The sequence below is a fragment of the Anomaloglossus baeobatrachus genome, chromosome 2 (genome assembly GCF_048569485.1).
Source record: "Anomaloglossus baeobatrachus isolate aAnoBae1 chromosome 2, aAnoBae1.hap1, whole genome shotgun sequence".
NCBI lineage: Eukaryota > Metazoa > Chordata > Amphibia > Anura > Aromobatidae > Anomaloglossus > Anomaloglossus baeobatrachus.
In genome coordinates, this window is record NC_134354.1 from 202,326,626 (window position 1) to 202,348,574 (window position 21,949).

Below are 21,949 nucleotides of genomic sequence, written 5' to 3' on the forward strand. Positions count from 1 at the left end.
TTTTCTTATAAGTCCTTATAAAAATTAAAAACATGGAGCTAAAACAAAATTTTAGTGGTAAAAATGTAATTATTCATTCTTCACTGCCCAATGGTAAAAAAAAAATTCTGTAAGGCACGTGGTGTCAACATGCTCACTGCACCCCTGATAAAATCATTGAGGGGTATAGTTTGTAAAGTGGGGTCACTTATGGGGAGTCTGATTTCTGGTACCTCAGGGGCTCTGCCAATGTGACATGGCACCCGCAAACCATTATAACAAAATCTGAACTCCAATATGGCGCTCATTCTCTTCGGACCTTTGTACTGTTCCTCAAAAGTAGTATTCAACCACATTAGGTGTATTGGCGTAATCCGGATTCTCCTATGAGGCCATGTGCACACATTGAGTTTTTGGTGAGTTGTTTTACCTCAGTATTCGTTAGCCAAAACCAGGAGTGGAGCAGTCATGAAAAGTATAATAGAAACACGGGCACCACTCCTGTATTTTTACGCACTCCTTGTTTTGGCTTACAAATACCGCTGTGAAAAAAAACTCACCAAATATTCCCCGTGTGCATGGGGTCTTACCCTTTTGACAATTAAAAACTTGGGGCCAGAGAAAATTTATATTAAAAAATATATTTTTTTTTATTTACCAGCCCGATGTTATACAATTCTGTGAATTGTCTGAGGGTTAAAAATGCTCACTGAGCCCCCTAGATTAATTCTACAAGAGATGTAGCTTCCAAATTGGGGTCACTTGTGGGGGTTTCTGCTGTTTTGCTATGTCAGGGGATCTTCGAATGTGACATGGTGTCCGCAATCTATTCCACCCAATTTTGCATTCCAAAATTCAAATGGCGCTCTTTACGTTCTGAGCCCTTCCATGCCCCCAAACAGTAACTTTCCACCACATATGGCATATCTGTGTACTCAAGATAAATTTGACAACAAATTGTATGGTCCAATTTATGCTGTTACCCTTGTGACAATGGAAAATTTGTTGTTAAAGCAACATTGTGGAAAAAATTTTTTAAAATTTTTAATTTTTTTTCATTCCACATTGCTTTTGTTCTTGAGAAGCACCGAAGGCTTAATGCCCACGATCCGGATGAGAGAGCGTTCTTGACGCAGCATAATTTGTTAACCGGAGACTCTGGTATCCTGGCCGGGAGAATGCACTGTCTGTGCCCGCGATCGGGATTCTGGATGCAGCGTAATTTTACGGTGTCCTTTTCCTCAGAGCACTAACATATCCACAACAATAGATTGACATGCTGCTTGGAAATCCAGCGCAGTTCAGTTTATGGAGCTGCTAAAAGAAACATTGGGCATGGGATATTTATAAATCCCATCTACTGTGCTTGTACTGTACAGTGCAGCGTTTTGGACTCTGTGAAAACACGCTGTATTCAAAACGCTGCTGATCCTGATGGTGGGCATGTACCCTAAAGGGTTAACACACGTCCTGGATGTGGTTTTGAGCACTTTTGAGGGGTGCATTCTTTAGAATGGTGACACTTTTGAGTATTTTTTCAGCTAGGCCCCTCGGTCTCTTCAAATGTGATATGGTTCGTAAAAAAAAAATTTGTCGCAGCGAGTCCTGATTGTGGGCACGTACCCCAAGTGTTTGCCCAGTGGCTCGTCTTCTGCACAGATGGCTGATGGAATTGCGTTACGAACCGCCTAACAATCTCTTTAATGGTTTTCTTCCCTCAGGAATGGCCGTTGGAGGTCTGAGTGGAAATTCACCATTTCACAGCCTACTGCCCAGCTGGTTGGCGTGCTGAAGATTCAGGTAAATAATGGGGGGGAACAAAGTCATTAAAGAGGTGGTCCGGCTCCTAAAATGTATTTCCTAAACATGTATTCTTAAACCCTAACCACTTTTTGTAAGTTGCTTTATTACAGAAGACCCAGGTTACTGTTTTTTACTGCGTCATCCTGTATAAACTGGTCTCGCACTGCCGGGAATCATAGGCTTTGTGCACTGAGCAGTGTATTACAGATTGCTCAGTATTCATCACATGCTGTGACCTTCCTGTATATACCGGCATTGAAACGTCTGCTGATCGGTAAACATTGTGCAGCCGATCAGTCTATGTGCCCACGGGAGCTTGTACCTATATCCACAGGTATGTCCGCAGGTTTCCCACAGCTGCTCCCCGGAATCCACAGCTATCCATAGCTGCGGGATTCCAGCGAAATATCTGCGGTAAACGTGCGGACATTCATGCGACTTACCTGCGGAAATCCCGACCTGTATCTCTATGGTGGAGGGCCGGGATTTCCGCAGATATTTCCGCATGAATAATTGACGTGCAGTTCTGTGCGGCTGGGGGACATCCGCAGCATATTCCGCAGCTGCACATACCGCATCATTGATATAGCACTCCCCATGTCCCATAGGATAACATGGGGAGTGTTTGTACTCGCTAAAACCTGCGTATTTATCTGGTTTTCTGCGACAAAATGTGTGGATACAAGGTCCCGTGGGCACATAGCCTAAAGGGCCATTTACATGCTGCGACATCGCTAACGATATATCGTCGGGGTCACGGTGTTTGTGATGCACATCCGGAGTCATTAGCGACATCGCAGCGTGTGACAGGCTGGAGAGACCTTAAACGATCGCAAAAGAGTCAAAAATCGTTGGTCTGTGTTACGTCGTTCATTTACCAAAAATCGTTGTCTGATCAGTAGCGAGGTTGTTTGTCGTTCCTGCGGCAGCACACATCGCTATGTGTGACACCGCAGGAACGAGGAACAAGCTCGTACCTGCGGCCGCCCACAATGAGGAAGGAAGGAGGTGGGCGGGATGTTCGTTCCACTCATCTCCGCTTCTATTGGACGGCTGCCGTGTGACGCCGCACGAACCGCCCCCTTAGAAAGGAGGCAGTTCACCGGCCACAGCGATGTCGCAGGGAAGGTAAGTCCGTGTGATGGGTGTAAGCGATGTTGTGCCCCACGGGCAGCGATCAGCCCATGACGCACAACAGATGGGGGCGGGTACGCTCGCTAGCGAGATCGCAGCGTGTAAAGCCACCCTTAAGGCTATGTTCAGATTTGCTTTTTGGTGCATTTTTGTTTTTTTTTTTTTCCATGCATTTTATGCAAATAAAAAGTTGCTTTTTACAGTACCACCAAACGCTGAGCTTATAAAAATGCCATGCACACTTGCTTTTTTTTTTGTTGTTTTTTTTTTTTTTTTTGTTTTTTTTTTTATAAAGAAGCAGCATGGGAATTCTTTCAGCAATTTTGCAGCGTTTTTTCACAATTGAAAGCAATGGGTTAAAAAAACATGGTGCTTGACTCCTAATATATTGTAGATCAATAAAACACCGTAAGAAAACCTGCTTTTTGGAAGCTACTTTTTTACTACCAAGAGAGCAGGTTTTTGGGTGCGGAAAAAAAAAACACAATGTGTGAACATAGCCTTAGAATAGCACAGGCCATCAATATCTGGTGACCGAATCATATTGAGGAAAGGCAATAGGCGGCTGCGGTCTGTTAACAACCTATTTTATCTCAAATGTAGGTAGCAATAACCTGCCTAGGATTTATTCATCTTGTCTTTTCTGCAGGTCCATTACTATGAAGATGGCAATGTTCAGCTGGTTAGCCATAAAGATGTGCAGGAATCCATAACAATCTCTGTGAGTACACACACACGATCATATATGTACCTTGTTAGTTGGGTACACGGCAGCCTATTACTATGGATGTAAAACTTGCATGAAACCATTTGTGCCTACCCATATCACACTCCGCTCTGAAATCCCCTTGTATACATTGTTGTCGTAGTGGATGGCAGCAGATCCGGCTTCATAGTGGGAACAGATTAGCAGACAGAGGGCGCAGTGTCAGTCAAGTTCTAAATCTTTAGGCCCTGTGCGCACTTACTGATATTTCCCGCGGATTTCCTGCGGTTTTGCTGCATGTTTCGCTGCAGAAAATGTTCATAACATCTCTGCAGTGAATCACCAGCAAAACCTATGGGAAAAAAAAATCCTGTGCGCACTAGGCGGAATTTGACAGCTGCATGTTTTGCTGCGGGATTCCCGCAGCAAAAACAATTGCATGTCACTTCTTTTCCGCAGGTCGCTGCGGGATTTCACTCCATTGACTGCCATGTAATCGTGAAATCCCGCAGGGAATAACGCAGACAGCAAATTCTGTGCGGTTCATTGCGTTTTCCTGCGTTATTCCCTCCGGTATTTCGTGGTTTACCTCCGGTAATGTACATCGCTTGCCTGCGGTTTGCTGGGAAGTGATGTCATTATGACAGGAAGAGGAAGCGTAGCAGAGTAAACACACACACATCAGACACACACAGACATCACAGACATAGAACACAGACACATAGAATACACATAGAAAGCAAACGGAAATATAGAAAAAAAAAAACACGTGGGCTCCGCTGTATTTTTACCATCCAGCCGAGGTAAGCACACAGCGGCGGCCTGGTATTCTCAGGCTGGGGGGGGGCGAGGGGCAGGGTTAATGTCCCCCGCCTCCCTCCCCCCTCCCGCAGCCGAGAATATCAGCCGCAGCTGCCCCGAGAGTGTCACATGCATTATGCGACAGTACCGGAGTGTCCCCGTCTCTTCTTGTTGCGGTGGCAATCAAGGTAATGTAAGGGGTTAATGGCGGCGGATCACCACCACTAAGTCCAGGCTTGATCATGGCAGCGTCTATGTGACAGCTGACATGATCAACCCGTAAGTAAAGTGAAAAAACACACACCGAAAAATCCTTTTTATTTTAAATAAAACACAAAAAAGCCTCTGGTTCACCCGTTTATTAACCCCGCCGAAACACACCGCTGCGGCGTAATCCATGTCCTGCGATGCTTGCATCCAGCCGCGACTGACACACAGCGCTGAATGCAGCCTCGCAGCGAAACAGCAGAGGTAACCACAGGGCATTTCCCACGGCCGGTAATGTGAACTCACATTACCGCTCGGGAGAAATGCAGCATGTGCTCACAGGGACTCTATCTATCCTTCCATCTGTCTATTTCTCTATCTCAGAATGAAATGACTTTTTTCTTCATCGTTCCTATTGGAGACCCAGACCATGGGTGTATAGCTTCTGCCTCCGGAGGACACACACAGTACTACACTAAAAAGTGTAGCCCCTCCCTCCGAGCATATACACCCCCTGGATAACCAAATATAGCCAGTTCAATGCTTTGTGTTCAGGAGGCACACATCCACACATGCATTCTCGTCTGATTTTGATTTTTGGAAAGAGTTTGAAGAGAAGCGGGTCCAAGCCTGGACTCCCGGCATGTCCCTTCTCACCCCACTGTGTCGGCGGTGTTGTTAAGGTTGATTTCATGGCTGGAGCCTTACATGCCGCGCTCCTTCAACATCCCTCGGGCCCTGGCTTGAAGTGGGAGCCAGCACGGTTCTCCCTGCCTTGCAGGAGACCGGTCTCCATCCGCAGCCCTTCAGGATCCTGCCGGACGGAGCACTCATCCCCAGGGACTGGAAACTCTGCGTCTCACAAGCTAAGTATCTGAGACGTTATTTTCGGGGGGTCCCTTGTACTTTATTGTTGGGGAGAGTGGGCTGTGTATCTATTCTGACATTTCCGGCCGGTTCTCTGGTTTTCACCTGAGAACCGCGCCGATGGTGCCTGCGCGCCGGCCGCATCGTTAAATTTAGGCCCCGGCTTCGCCTGAGGCCTAGTTTCGATTTCACTGCCCCTGCATGTCAATCATGCAGAGGGACAGTGCGGCTCCGCCCAGCGGCCGTTCGGCACAGGGGAGGGACACTCCTCTCTGAGGAAATGTTTCCCTCCCCTGTATATCTCCTTGACCCTCCGGATCCCGCTCTTAGAGTAGGCCCTGCCCCCTCTCCTCGCTCCGGCGCCATTTTATCAGCGTTCTTATGCATGTCTGCACAGCGATCGGCGCTGGCTGCAGCATCTCTCTGGGGGTCCGGGCTGTGGGATCTAGAGGGCACAGAGATGTCCCAATGTCAAACGGTCTGGCAAGCCACAACCTCCGGTTGTGGACCTGCTTATATACTCTGCTTATATACTCTGCTGGGGGTCATTCTGGCTCAGAGCCCCCACTTCAGCAGCATGTCTCACACGAGGAGCAAGGCTGTACTCAATATGCACTGCATGTAGGCTCGTACTGCCTGTACAGAGCAAATAACCACATTGTGATGCCTGCTCTAACATGGTGGTGCCTCAGCCTGGAGGCTCATCCCCAGTGGTCCCTCCGGCTCCGGTGGCTGAACCCCCGGCTTGGGTAGAATCCTTATCTCCATGGGACAGCTGTCCCGGACTCTGCTGAGCATGCATCAGCCCCCTTCTTAGGGCGCTTCTGCTGCTACGGCTCGCTCAGCAAAGCTCACAGAGGATTCTTCATCTGGTCTCAGACCCCGTCCTCCTAAAAGGAGACGCAGGGTCCCCTCTCCTTCCTCGTCCCGCGGCTCTGATTCACGAGCTGACTCGCAGGACGAGGAGGATGCCTTTACTGGGGGCTCGGACGCTACCTCCATGTACCCCATTGATCTGTCCGAAAGTGACGCAGATGCTAGTGATTTGATTGCGTCCATTAATTTTGTACTGGACCTCAATTCGCCTGTATCAGAGGAGCAACCCTCTCTGGCAGTAAGGCATCAGTTTACCTTGCCTAAGAGAACAAGGAGTGTGTTCCTTAACCACTCCAGTTTTCAGGCCACTGTGACCAAGCCCAGGGCCTGTCCTGACAGACGCTTCCCAAAGCGTGGCTCTGATGACCGTTTTCCGTTTCCACCAGAGGTGGTCAAGGAGTGGGCTCATTCACCAAAGGTAGACCCTCCGGTGTCTAGACTCTCAGCCCGGACAGTTGTATCAGTGGCTGATGGCACCTCTCTTAAGGATTCCACTGACCGCCATCTGTATATGAGGCGGCAGGGGCCTCGTTCTCCCCATCTTTTGCAGCAGTGTGGGCTCTCAGAGCCATCTCTGCTTTTTCTAGAGGAGAGGCATTCCCTCACCAGGGACTCTATGCCCGAGATGGTTGCCTTAACTTCCAGGCTTCAGCCTTTTCATCCTATGCCATGTCTGCCATGCTGGAGGCTTCTCACCGCACTGCGGTGGCTTCGGCTAATCCTCTCGCTATCCGCAGGATCTTGTGGCTTCGAGAGTGGAAGGCAAACGCTTCTTCAAAGAAGTACCTTGCTGGGCTCCCATTTGCTGGGCCCAGGCTGTTCGGTGAACAACTGGATGAAATTATTAAGGAAGCTACTGGCGGGAAGAGTACTTCCATGCCACAAACCAAAACCAGGAAACCTGTCCAGGGCAGGAACCAGTCGAGGTTTCGTTCCTTTCGTTCCTCCAACTGGTCGTCCTCTAGGCCCTCGGCCTCGTCCTCTAACTCAGCCAAGGACCAAAAACCCAACTGGCGCACGAAGCCGCGTCCTCAGAAGACCGCAGGAGCTGCTGCGACTAAGGCAGCCTCCTCTTGACTATCTGGCTGCGCCAGCAACGTCCTTGGTCTGTGGCAGGCTCTCCCACTTTGGCGACGTGTGGTTTCAACACGTCTCCGATCAGTGGGTGCAGGATATAATCTCCCATGGCTACAGGATAGAATTCTACCCAGCCCGCCAAACAGATTTTTTTCTGTCAACTCCCCCCTGCTCAAAGGCCGCCGCCTTCCCACAGGCCGTGGCATCCTTGCAGGCCAACGGAGTAATTGTACCGGTTCCCGCCTGGGAACGGTGCAGAGGTTTCTACTTAAATCTCTTCCTAGTCCCCGAAAAGGACGGTTCCTTCCAGCCCATCCTGGATCTCAAGCTTCTCAACAAGCATGTTCAGGTGCGGCATTTTCGCATGGAGTCTCTGCGATCAGTCATTGCCTCAATGACCCAAAGAGATTTCCTAGCATCCATCGACATCAGAGATGCCTATCTGCATGTGCCAATTGCAGTTTCACACCAGCGTTGGCTACGTTTTGCAATCGGAGAGGAACATTTCCAATTCGTGGCTTTTCCCTTCGGGTTAGCCACGGCCCCTCGAGTATTCACCAAGGTCATGGCAGCAGTGGTTGCGGTTCCGCACCTCCAGGGGTTGGCAGTGATCCCTTTTCCTGGACGGCCTTCTAGTCAAGGCTTCATCCAGTGCAGACTGTCAGCGGAGTGCCTCGCTCACTCTCGCCACTCTAGTCCAATTCGGGTGGCTTGTCATTCTGCCCAAGTCCACTCTGACTCCGACCCAGAAGCTCACGTATCTAGGGATGCAATTCGAGACTCTGCCGGCACTTGTGAAGCTGCCCTTAGTCAAACAGCAGTCCCTCCACTGGCGGTGCGCTCTTGCTGAGGCCCCGCCGTCATTCCATCAGGCACCTAATGCAGGTGCTGGGTCAGATGGTGGCGTCAATGGAAGCGGTTCCCTTTGCCCAGTTCCACTGTCGCCACAGACCAGGGGCTCCCTTCAGTGGTGGCTTCGGCCCCTCTCTCTTCAGGGACGCTCCTTTCCTGGCCCCGTCCTGGGTGATCCTCACCACGGATGCCAGTCTATCCGGCTGGGGAGCAGTATATCTCCACCACAGAGTGCAGGGCACTTGGACTCCGTCCGAATCAGCCCTCTCGATCAATGTGCTGGAAATCAGAGCTGTGCTTCTAGCTCTCTTAGCCTTTCACCACCTGTTGACGGGCAAGCACATTCGAGTCCAGTCAGACAACGCGAGAGCGGTTGCCTACATCAACCACCAGGGCGGGACACTCAGCCGCCTGGCAATGTTGGAGGTTCAACGCATCCTTCAGTGGACGGAGGACTCCTAGTCCACCATATCCGCAGTCCACATCCCAGGCGTGGAAAACTGGGAGGCAGATTATCTCAGCCGTCAAACCGTGGACAGCGGAGAATGGGCCCTGCATCCGGCAGTGTTTCGGTCAATCTGCCGCAAGTGGGGCACTCCGGAAGTGGATCTTCGCTCCCACGATCTTCAGGCCTTTGCAGCAGACGCGCTGGTTCAAGATTGGTCCCAGTTTCGTCTGTCTTACGTGTTTCCCCCTCTAGCTCTTGCCCAGAGTCCTGCGCAAGATCAGAATGGAGGGCCGTCGGGTCATTCTCATTGCTCCAGACTGGCCCAGGCGAGCTTGGTACCCAGACCTGCTCCATCTGTCCGTAGAGGTGCCGTGGCATCTCCCGGACCGTCCAGACCTTCTCTCACAAGGTCCGTCTTTCCGCCAGAACTCTGCGGCTCTCAGATTGACGGCGTGGCTCTTGAATCCTGGATCTTGACGACTTCTGGTATCCCTCCTGAAGTCATCTCCACTATGACTCGGGCTCGGAAGTATTCCTTGGCCAAAATCTATCACAGGAACTGGAGAATTTTCCTTTCCTGGTGTCGCTCTTCCGGCCATGCTTCTTGGCCTTTTTCCTTGCCGACCCTCCTGTCCTTTCTACAGTCCGGTCTGCAGCTAGGACTATCCCTCAATTCCCTCAAGGGACAGGTCTCTGCTCTGTCAGTGTTGTTCCAGCGGCGTATCGCCCGGCTGGCTCAGGTGTGCTCCTTCATGCAGGGCGCATCTCACATCATTCCGCCTTACCGTCGGCCTTTGGATCCCTGGGATCTTAATCTGGTCTTCACGGCTTTCCAGAAACCCCCCTTTGAGCCTCTTAGGGAGGTTTCTTTGTCTCGTCTTTCACAGAAAGTGGTCTTTCTAGTGGCCATAACTTCCCTCAGGAGAGTCTCTGATTTGGCTGCACTCTCTTCGGAGTCACCTTTTTTGTTTTTTCATCAAGACAAGGTGGTTCTCCGTCCGACTCCGGACTTTCTCCCTAAGGTGGTTTCTCCTTCCACCTTAACCAGGACATTTCCCTGCCTTCCTTTTGCCCGGCTCCTGTTCATCGCTTTGAAAAAGCGTTGCATACTCTGGATCTGGTGCGGGCGCTCCCGATCTATGTGTCTCGCACCGCTGTTCTTAGGCGGTGCACCTCTCTTTTTTGTGCTGACCACAGGTCGGCGTAAGGGCCTCTCGGCTTCTAAGCCGACCCTAGCTCGTTGGATTAGGTCGGCCATTTCCGATGCCTACCAGTGTTCTCAGGTGCCTCCCCCGCCGGGGATCAAGGCACACTCGACCAGAGCTGTCGGTGCCTCTTGGGCTTTCAGGCACCAGGCTACGGCTCAGCAGATCTGTCAGGCTGCCACTTGGACTAGTCTGCATACCTTTTCGAAGCACTACCAAGTGCATGCTCATGCTTCGGCAGATGCGAGCTTGGGCAGACGCATCCTTCAGGCGGCTGTCGCCCATTTGTGAAGTTAGGTTTCGCCTACTTCTCAGTTTTCTGTTTATTCCCACCCATGGACTGCTTTGAGACGTCCCATGGTCTGGGTCTCCCATAGGAACGATGAAGAAAAAGAGAATTTTGTTTACTTACCGTAAATTCTTTTTCTTATAGTTCCGTAATGGGAGACCCAGCACCCTCCCTGTTGCCTGTTGGCAGTTTCTTGTTCCGCGTGTTATCACCGGCTGTTGTTGTAGACAGAGGCTCCGGTTGTTCCGGTTCTTGCTTTATCTCTACTTGTGGGTGGCTACTCTCCTTCAGCTTTTGCACTAAACTGGCTATATTTGGTTATCCAGGGGGTGTATATGCTCGGAGGGAGGGGCTACACTTTAGTGTAGTACTTTGTGTGTCCTCCGGAGGCAGAAGCTATACACCCATGGTCTGGGTCTCCCATTACGGAACTATAAGAAAAAGAATTTACGGTAAGTAAACAAAATTCTCTCTTTTTTCTTTCAATGTGCTTTATTGCATTGAATGCAATAAAGCACATGTACCAACCCGCACGCGGCAATACCGCGGCAAACCGCATGTGGTTTTCGTGTGCGCTTTGTCGCGGTTTTTTTTTACCGCGGATGCGGTAATCTTTCAATGCCTGCGGAATTTTCTTGAGAAAATTCAATTTTCCAGTGCGCACAAAGCCTTAAAGGGACTCTATCACTAGGTTTTGCTCCCCCATATGAGAACAGCATAATGTAGAGGCAGAGACATTGATTCCAGTGATGTGTCACTTACTGAGCTGTTTATCAGTTTGATAAAATCAATGTTTTCTCTGCTGCACATCTAGCAGTTATACAGTGCTCATGAATATGCTGGACTACCTAGCCGCAAGCTAAGTAGTCCTCTAATGATTATCTATTTCTGGTTAATCAGTGATTTTATCAAACCTACACTAAGCAGCCCAGTAAGTGACACCTCACCGGAATCATGGTCTCTGACCCTACTTTATGGGGTATAACAGCAGTAACCTGCAAGCAGGTGAATATTGCCCAATAGTCCAATATATACAAGGTAATAGCAGGGACTAAAACTTAACTTTTAATAATCCAGATAAAATATATCAATATTACAAAAGTGCAGTAAAATTGCCAAATGGCTATAAACTGAAGTGGTCTCACCCAGATGTTCTCCAGGGACAAAAGGACACACCGATCCAGGGTTGATCAGAAGCGGAATAAACCAGGGTAAAGCATTGGGAGATGGTAAGATATATAAACCCTGTCGTGCCCCGTGCCAATGCTTCCGCCCTGACAAGGGCAGCGCCCAAGTGAGCTGTCTGCCCCACAACCAAACAAAGAAGCGTTCTCCCAACGCGTTTCCCTCTAAGTGAGAAGAGTTCTTCAGGGGAGATTAAAGAACAATTTGAACAACCTGCAGTGGCAGGGTTCAAGAGACTGATCCACCTGCAGTGGCAGGGATCAAAGGTACAGGCTATGTGTCCAAGTATAAGGTGGTACATGGACACTGATGCCTGAGATCGCTATATACCCATTGCTAATTGATCATTACCTTCGGCTGTGCAGGGAAGCACCCTGCATAATTCTCCATTCGTGCCCACACTACCGGCGTCTGAGATCACTTCCGGTCATGTGACCAGCAGACTTCCGCGCTCCAGTCTGGAACGCATGAGCACCCATTGGATGGGGAAAACGTCAATCAGTGAGATCACATCCGGTTTAGCGATAAACAATATTATGATCAAACAAAGCTTCCCCATCCAATCACTCCGTACAGGGGGCACGTCACCAACGTACAGTGGCGACTCCCTGCACAGTATTAAGTTCATGCTCTAGTTGCTGGCAACAAATATCACCTATAGTCATGTGACTAGCAAACTTCCGCGCTCCAATGTGGAACTAATAGAAAATGATTGGGTATGGGAAACGTCAATCACCAAGGTCATGTCTGGTTTAGCAGACCTCACTGTGGTATATCAAAAGCTATCCCATCCAATCATATTGCAATAGGGGTGTGTCGTCACAAATCATGTGACGTATGTTGTCCATATACAGTTTGTATCACCCTCATATCGCCAATTAGTGCTAATGAGCAAAGCCAAACTACAGCCTCTGTTTTCATAGATGAATGATGACTCAAATATATACAGGGCACTAATGACCAGCAGATAGAGCACCTAGGGTTATTCATGAACTTACTGATTATTATAAAGAGTTAGATCGTCAGCTCATCAGATCAACAAACTAAAATGTAGGATACTAGCCAAGACGACCAAAAATGCGGTGACCAGAAGGTTAAATTGAGGGGTATAATCACATATGAATAGCGAAACTACGATCAGTGATCCACCACTACTACTGCAAAGAATGGGGGGGGGGGGGGGGGGGAGAGAAAAAACAATGTCTTTCCCAAAAAAACGGACCATCTTGGATCTAACTATTCCAAAGATACCAAGGGTCTGGTAACATTCCCAACCTGGACCTAAATTGACCCTATAATAAAGTGGATGCCAAGTAAGGGGCTAAATATAGAGACTGGTCAATGGCCTAGAGCCACCCTTCGAAGAGGACAAAAACACACCAGCTGGCCACTGTAGATACAGAGACTATATGAAGCATCCATAATTGATCTGATCATTGAGGCCATCCGGGTGGCAAGTCTTGAGGCGAAAGATCATCCTCGCCTCTTTTTGTAATAGGACACGATCGAAATTACCACCTCTGGGGGATTGTTTAACTTTCAAAATGCCCATGAAAAAAATGGCCTCCCTGTTCTGACTATGGCGTACATTCATGTGCCGTGCTATGGGGGTATCGCGATCGTTTCTAATGTCCCCCATATGTTCACCTACCCGTCTCCGGAGCTCACGTGTCGTCTTACCGACATATTGTACACCGCAATGACAGGTAGCCAGATACACAACACCCTTTGTTTTACAATTCATGAATTCTCTAATGTCCAGAGATTCACCTGTGGATGTGCTGGTGTATCTTTTGCCTGTTTGAATATTTTTACAGGCGACACATGAGCCACATTTGAAGCAACCATGTGGTCTGCTGGGGATCCACGTGGTTCCCTCAACGGGTGGCACAAAATGGCTATGAGTCAGACGATCACCTAACGACCGATTTTTTCGAAAAGTGATGCTTGGCTGTGGTTTGATGTAATCCGCAACATCCTTATCCATACCAAGGATCCCCCAATGTCGATCCAAGATCTGTCTAATAACAGAGGCGCCCTTGGTATAGGTCGTGATAAGTCTGACCACACCCATTTCATCATCACACTTCCGCTTTGGAGTCAGTAACTTGTTCCGGTCCTGGTTCAATGAGTATTTAAAGGCCTCTTTAAGGATATGGTCTGGATAACCCTTATTCAAAAAGCGAGACCTTAAATCAACAGCCCTCGCCACAAACTCGCTCTGATCAGAACAATTTCTTCTCAAGCGGAGGTATTGTCCCTTAGGGATACCCCGCTTGAGAGAGGGAGGATGGTGACTCTCACACCTGAGGAGCGAGTTTGTGGCAGTAGGCTTCCTGTAGATTGTTGTTCTTAGCCTACCCTCTGAATCAATTGTCACCATTAGATCCAGAAAAGGCAGGCTAACGGGATCAATGACATAGGTAAACGCCAATCCTAAGGGGTTCAGATTTAACCTCCCCACAAATTCAATGAATTGTTCACGGGACCCCTTCCACAGGAGAAAAACATCGTCTATGAACCGGACCCAAAGGTCAATCATATCAGTGAAGGATGTCATAGACTCTTGAAAAACAGTGGTATCCTCCCACCAGCCCAGGAACAAGTTGGCGTAACAGGGAGCACAGGGGCTCCCCATTGCCGTGCCCCTGAGCTGGTGGTAGGTGGAGCCATCAAACAAAAAGAAATTATGGTGCAGAACAAAGTCCAACAAGGATATAACCAGATTGTTATGGGCATCAAAATGTTTCCCCCTAGTAGCAAGGAAGAACTTGACAGCCTTGAGTCCCCAATGATGTGGAATAGAAGAGTATAGGGTTTCCACGTCAATACTGGCAAGGAACGTATTGGGTCCCACCACTACATCCTCAATTCTGCTGATGAAATCTAGACTGTCCCGTATATAAGAGGGTAGTGAGATGACAAATGGGTTAAGAATTTTCTCTATGTAGACCCCAACGTTCTGTGTGATGTTAGCTACCCCAGAGACAATAGGTCTTCCCCTGAGAGGGTTTACCCCCTTATGTACTTTGGGAAGTATATAAAAAGTAGACATCAATGGAAATTCAGGTATCAAAAAGGCTAGTTCTTCCTTGCTAATCAGGCCAACAGATTCAGCATTGTTAAGTATATCCTTCAATGTTTTTTTGGCAACAATGAGAGGATTGCCAGAGACCTTACAATAGGTGCTGGTATCTTGCAATATGTTTAAGCAGATGTCCCGGTAATCATTAGTATTCAACAAAACTGTATTCCCCCCTTTGTCTGAGGGTTTAACAGTAATAGTAGAGTCTTTCTCTAAATTACATAGTGCACGCATCTCAATTTTAGAGAGGTTGTTCCTCTGCTCAATCCGATAGGGAGCTATACCCATCCCATTCAGATCAATCTTACTTAGAGCAAGAACATCACTCGTTACTTGATTCAAAAAAATATCAATAGCCGAGACCTCAGAAAGATTCGGTGGCATCCTTGTACTTGCATTTTTCAAAGTGGTAAATGGGCCTTTACCGGAGATAGAGGGAACCGATTCATCCAACCCAGCCAAAAGCCTGACATCATCAATCATATCGAGAGGTATGTCCAGATCCGCACAGATCTTATTATCCTTTAATCTAAAGAATTTCTTCCAGCGCAATTTGCGGGCGAAAAGGTTTAGATCTTTAATAAAATCAAACACTGAAGTCATTAGTAGGAACAAAGGATAGTCCTTTGCTAAGGACCGCCATCTCTGTCTGGTTGAGGACTCTATCAGATAAATTGATAACCTGAATTCCTAATCCTTCCCCCTGCGACTCCTCAGGGAGTAGTTGCAGTCTAAAAAAGGAAGATTACTGGTCTGTATCGGTGGATAACCTGAGTGATCAGTTCTCTGTGGTCCTCTCCGGTTACGTCTAGCCCTTTGTTGCAAGCGAAAGGGGGGGGGGGGGGAGTCCCTTACCCTCTGTATCCGAGAGTTCAGCCTCAGTAGAGGATAGGTCTGACTCACGCTCTCTAGATGTCGGACCCTCAGTTGGAATGAATTGATATACTTTATTATCTTTAAAATCTTGTAGGTCGCGTTTAAACTGTTTGTTTCCTTTCTTTTAAGTGAAACTGAAATTTTTCGATAGAATTTTTCAAGCTGTTCTCTTTAATCGAAAAATCACCCTCGTTTTGATAGGTTTTCGTGACCTCAATCTGTTCCTTGAGTTTGTTATTAATTACCTCAAGGTTATTCCTTTCTTCTAAAAGAAGGATTTTCATCAACCTGAGAGAACTAGCTGTGGCCTCTTTCTCCCAGGCAGTCATCAATTGAGGAGTCCGACACCTAGCAGCAGGTATGAGGGGGATGCGTAGGCCCCTAGGAACAATGTTACTTTTGATATAATTATCAAGGCTCTGAACCTCCCACCAACTAGTAATCTGTTCCTTATAGGTCCTAGTGACCTCCTTAAAAGCAGCAGTGTAAGATGGAGTATACTTTTTCTTTGTCGCTCTATTGGGAGACCCAGACAATTGGGTGTATAGGCTATGCCTCCGGAGGCAGCACAAAGTATTACACTCAAAAGTGTTAAGCCCCTCCCCTTCTGCCTATACACCCCCCGTGCTCCCACGGGCTCCTCAGTTTTTATGCTTTGGGCGAAGGAGGCAGACATGCACAGCACAGCTCCACAGATTGGTCAGCAGCAGCTGCTGACCAGGTCGGATGGAAGAAAAGTGGGCCCATATAGGGCCCCCAGCATGCTCCCTTCTCACCCCACTCTTGTCGGCGGTGTTGTTAAGGTTGAGGTATCCATTGCGGGTACGGAGGCTGGAGCCCACATGCTGCTTTCCTTCCCCATCCCCCTCAGGGCTCTGGGTGAAGTGGGATCCTATCGGTCTCCAGGCACTGAGACCGTGCTTCATCCACAACTCCTGTGGAGACTGCTGGATAGGAGCCGGGTTCCGTTCAGGGACATGGCCCTGCATCTTGAAGGTACTCTGTATCCCTGTAGGGACCGCGCACGGCAACACCTCAGCTTTGCTGGGTGTGCTAGTGCACCGGGGACCGCGGCGCTGACCGGGTCTATATGTGCCATTACACACTCAGCGTCGCTGAGTGTGTTTATATGTAGGGGCTACCGCGCTAACTGCCGCTGCCATGTGAAACTGCGGCGCGGCTGGGACTTGTAGTTCGCCGGGGACTTCGGCGTCGGCCGCGCTTTTACGGCGGCGACGCTTATACTCGAGTCCCCGGCTTTCTTGCGGCCTAGCTTCCTTTTTCGCGCCCTCAGCCCTGACAGGCAGGGGAAGGGCGGGACGCTGCACGGAACGAGCAGCATGAGGACTGGAGCATGCTTTGCATACTCCACTCCCCTCACTGTGCACTGTGTGAGACGCCCACGGCTCCCTCCTCTCGTCAGGACGCCGCAGCCATTCCTGTCAGCTCCTCCGACGCTGCAGAGAGGGACAAACCCTGGGAAACCCAGACACGGTCTCTGGTGGCCTCACAACCGCTTTAGGTAAGCAGCACCTGTGGTATTAGCCCCATGGTGCTGTAGTGTATTGATACATTCTGTGTTATTACTATATACTTTACACTGTATGAGCACAGTTCATTATGGCTATTTACCCTTTTGTGTTAATCAGGGAAAACAATAGCATGGCGCCCACAAAGACAGGGGTGCCAAAAAACAGGATTATTATGCTGCCTGCGCCGCTTGTACGACCCAGCTGCCGGCAGGTCCCATTGACCCTCATTGTGTGCAATGTGTGGCCCCTGTGACTCTTCTTCAGCCAGAGCATCTGCTAAGAGGGGCCCAGGGGGAGACACCTGTTGACACAGTCCTTAGTGACGGGGATGGAGTTTGCAAAACTCTCTGAGACTATGGCTGAGATGCTAGAAGCCTTGCAGTCCAGGCCGGTATCTCAGCAAAGGGACTCTGTTGAATCATTGTTCCCTGGCCCCCCTCAATTGGACCAACAATGTCCTCCCGGGATACATTCCAGGCTGAGGGTTCTGACTTAGACCCCAGCCCCAGACCGACTAAGCGGGCTCGCTTAGAATTTCCCTCGACATCATGTTGTTCAGGGTCTCAGCGGGGGAAATCTCCGGTTGATGATGCGGAGACAGCTGATCAGGATTCTGATCCTGAGGGCGCTCTCAATCGTAATACTCCAGACGGGGACGCCATAGTGAACGATCTTATTGCGTCCATCAATCAAATGCTGGATATTTCTCCCTCAGCTCCTCCGGCGGAGGAGTCAGATTATCAGCAGGAGTAATTCCGCTTCAGGTTCCCCAAGCGTACACCGAGTATGTTTCTAGACCATTCCGATTCCAGAGAGGCAGTCCAGAATCACCATGCTTGTCCAGATAAGCGTTTTTTCTTAGCGCCTTAAGGATACACGTTGTCCTTTTCAACCTGACGTGGTTAAAGGTTGGACTCAGTGTCTCAGAGTGGACCCTCCAATCTCACAGACTGGCGGCTAGATCATTACTTGCAGTGGAAGATGGAGCCTCGCTCAAAGATGCCACTGACGGGCAGATGGAGCTCTGGTTGAAATCCATCTATGAAGCTATCGGAGCTTCTTTTGTCCCAGCATTCGCAGCCGTATGGGCGCTACAAGCTATCTCAGCAGGTCAAGCGCAAATTGAAGCAGCCACATGCACGGCCGCGCCACAAGTGGCATCCATTACCTCCCAAACCTCGGCAACGCTATTAGTGCTGTCCTGGACTCTGCGAGCTGTAGGGCGGTTGCGGCCGCCAATTCGGTGGTACTCCGCAGGGCCTTATGGCTATGGGAATGGAAGGCAGATTCTGCTTCCAAAAAAGCGCTTAACCAGTTTGCCAATTTGTGGCGACAGGTTGTTTGGCGAGCGTCTGGATGAAGTCATCAAACAATCAAAGGGAAAGGATACATCCTTACCCCAGTCCCAACCAAACATATCCCAACAGAGGAGAGGGCAGTCGAGGTTTCGCTCCTCTCAGGGCGCGGGCAGGTCCCAATTCTCCTCGTCCACAAGGTCTCAGAAAGACAAAGGAGCCCTGATGCATGGCGGTCTAAGTCACGTCCTAAACAGACCACCGGGGGCGCCGCTAACAAAGCGGCTTCCTCATGACTTTCGGCCTCCGCTAGTAGCATCCTCGGTCGGTGGCAGGCTCTCACGCTTTTGCGACACCGGGCTGCCACAAATAAAAGACCGCTGGGTGAGAGTTATTCTGTCTCACGGTTACGAGATAGAGTTTACCTCTAGTCCCCCGACTCGATTCTTCAGGTCATCCCCGCCTCCCGAGCGAGCCAAGGCTCCTCTGCAGGCGCGGCGCACTCTGACGGCTGAAGGAGTGGTGATCCCTGTTCCTCTTCAGCAACAGAGCCACGGTTTTTACTCCAACTTGTTGGTGGTCTCAAAGAAGGACGGGTCTTTCCGCCCGGTCCTGGACCTGAAACTGCTCAACAGACAGGTAAAAACCAGGCGGTTCCGGATGGAATCCCTCCGCTCCGTCATTGCCTCAATGTCCCAAGGAGATTTCCTTGCATCAATCGATATCAAAAATGCTTATCCCCATGTACCGATTGCTCCAGAGCACCAGCGCTTCTTGCGCTTCGCCATAGGACACGAATACCTGCAATTCGTGGCACTGCCGTTCGGCCTGGCAACAGCCCCACGGGTTTTTACCAAGGTTATGGCTACTGTAGTAGCGATCCTACACTCCCTGGGTCACTCGGTGATCCAGTATTTGGACGATCTGCTGATCAAGGCACCCTCTCTAGAGGCATGCCAACGCAGCCTTGACGCTACCCTGGAGACTCTCCAGGGTTTCGGGTGGATCATCAATTTTCCAAAGTCAAATCTGACACCGGCCCAATCGCTGACATATCTTGGCACGAAGTTTCATGCTCTCTCAGCGATAGTGAAGCTTCCGCTGATCAAACAGCAGTCACTACGGAAAGGGGTACAATCTCTCCTTCAAGGCCAGTCACACCCCGTGAGGCGCCTCACGCACTTCCTGGGGAAGATGGTGACAGCAATGGAGGCAGTCCCTTTCGCGCAATTTCACCTGCGTTCCCTTCAATGGGACATCCTATGCAAATGGGACAGGAAGCCGACGTCCCTCGTTAGGACCGTCTCCCTCTCTGACGACCAAAGCTTCCCTTCGGTGGTGGCTTATTCCCACTTCATTAGCGAAGGGGAAATCTTTCCTACCCCCATCCTGGGAAGTAGTCACGACGGACGCGAGTCTGTCAGGGTGGGGAGCGGTTTTTTCTCCACCACAGGGCTTAGGGTACGTGGACCCAGCAAGAGTCCTCGCTTCAGATCAATGTTCTGGAAATACGGGCAGTGTATCTTGCCCTGAAAGCGTTCCAGCAGTGGCTGGAAGGCAAGCAGATCAGAATTCAGTCGGACAATTCCACAGCGGTGGCATACATCAACCACCAAGGCGGCACACGCAGTCGGCAAGCCTCCCAGGAAGTCCGGCGGATTTTGATGTGGGTGGAAGCCACGGCCTCCACCATCTCTGCAGTTCACATTCCAGGCGTGGAAAACTGGGAAGCGGATTATCTCAGTCGCCAGGGCATGGACGCAGGGGAATGGTCCCTTCACCCAGGCGTGTTTCAGGAGATCTGTTGCCGCTGGGGGGTGCCGGACGTCGACTTCATGGCGTCCCGGCACAATAACAAGGTACCGACGTTCATGGCACGGTCTCAAGATCCCAGAGCTCTGGCGGCAGACGCCTTAGTTCAGGATTGGTCGCAGTTTCAGTTCCCTTATGTGTTCCTCCGCTGGCACTGTTGCCCAGTGTGTTACGCAAGATCAGGGCCGACTGCCGCCGCGTCATCCTCGTCGCTCCAGACTGGCCGAGGAGGTCGTGGTACCCGGATCGGTGGCATCTCACGGTCGGCCAACCGTGGGCACTACCAGACCGACCAGACTTGCTATCTCAAGGGCCGTTTTTTCCATCTCAATTCTGTGGCCCTCAACCTGACTGTGTGGCCATTGAGTCCTGGATCCTAGCGTCTTCAGGATTATCTCAAGACGTCATTGCCACTATGAGACAGGCTAGGAAACCAACGTCCGCCAAGATCTACCACAGGACGTGGAAAAATTTTCCTGTCGTGGTGCTCTGCTCAGGGTTCTTCTCCCTGGCACTTTGCCTTGCCCATTTTTTTCTGTCCTTCCTTCAATCTGGACTGGAAAAGGGTTTGTCGCTCAACTCCCTTAAGGGACAAGTCTCAGCGCTATCTGTGTTTTTTCCAGAAGCGCCTAGCCAGACTTCCACAGGTACGCACGTTCCTGCAGGGGGTTTGTCACATCGTTCCTCCTTACAAGCTGACGTTAGAACCCTGGATTCTGAACAGGGTGCTGCTGGTTCTTTAGAAATCACCATTCGAGACAATGAGAGATATTTCTCTCTCTCACCCCTTTCGCAGAAAGGGTTTTTTCTAGTAGCAGTCACTTCACTTCGGAGAGTGTCCGAGCTAGCAGCGCTGTCATGCCATGCCCCTTTCCTGGTTGTTCACCAGGACAAGGTGGTTCTGCGTCCGGTTCCGGACTTTCTCTCTAAGGTGGTATCCCCCTTTCATCTCAATCAGGATATCTCCTTACCTTCTTTTCTTCGGCGCTCCATTGGGAGACCCAGACGATTGGGGTGTATAGCTACTGCCTCCGGAGGCCACACAAAGTATTACACTAAAAAGTGTAAGGCCCCTCCCCTTCTGCATATACACCCCCCGTGGGATCACGGGCTCCTCAGTTTTATGCTTTGTGCGAAGAAGGTCAGACATCCACGCATAGCTCCACTGTTTAGTCAGCAGCAGCTGCTGACTATGTCGGATGGAAGAAAAGAGGGCCCATACTAGGGCCCCCAGCATGCTCCCTTCTCACCCCACTTTTGTCGGCGGTGTTTGTTAAGGTTGAGGTACCCATTGCGGGTACGGAGGCTGGAGCCCACATGCTGCTTTCCTTCCCCATCCCCCTGAGGGCTCTGGGTGAAGTGGGATCTTACCGGCCTCCAGGCTCTGAGGCCGGGCTCCATCCACAGACCCGGAGATCCTGCTGGAATGGAGCTGAGTATCGTCAGGGACAAGGCCCTGCAACGTTAAGGTACTCTGTGTCCCCGTACAGACCACGCACACACACACCAGCATGCTGGGTGTGTTAGTGCGCCGGGGACAACAGCGCTGCGCGCTGGGGCTATACTCACTGCAGCTTAGCTGAGTGAGTTAATGTGTGGGAAACTGCCGCGCCGGCCGCTGCTAGAAGCTGCGGCGCGGATGAGACTTGTGGTGCGCCGGGGACTTCCGCGCTGACCGTGCTTTTACGACGGCAGCGCTTATAAATCGAGTCCCCGGCTTTTGCGGCCTTGTTTCGTTTCCTTCCCGCCCCCGGGCCTGCCAGTCAGGGAAGGGGCGGGACGCTGTACAATGGTCAGCACCGAGGGCTGGAGTCTTATTTACATACTCCAGCCCCCTCACTGGGCACAGTGGGACGCCAGTTTCCCGCTCGTTGTCTGGGGCACGCCCACGGCCCGCCCCTCTTCACAGGACGCCGGCAG

At 50.3% G+C, this 21,949-nt stretch overlaps 1 protein-coding gene across 1 annotated transcript in view; it reads left to right on the plus strand.

Moving 5' to 3' along the window:
- The window catches only part of CAPZA1 (capping actin protein of muscle Z-line subunit alpha 1), a 118,556-nt gene that overhangs the window by 83,583 nt on the left and 13,024 nt on the right, over positions 1-21,949 (plus strand). The window contains exons 7-8 of the mRNA XM_075335585.1: positions 1,701-1,779; positions 3,566-3,637. Coding sequence (XP_075191700.1) covers positions 1,701-1,779; positions 3,566-3,637 — 151 coding nt within the window. The remainder of the gene's footprint in view (positions 1-1,700; positions 1,780-3,565; positions 3,638-21,949) is intronic.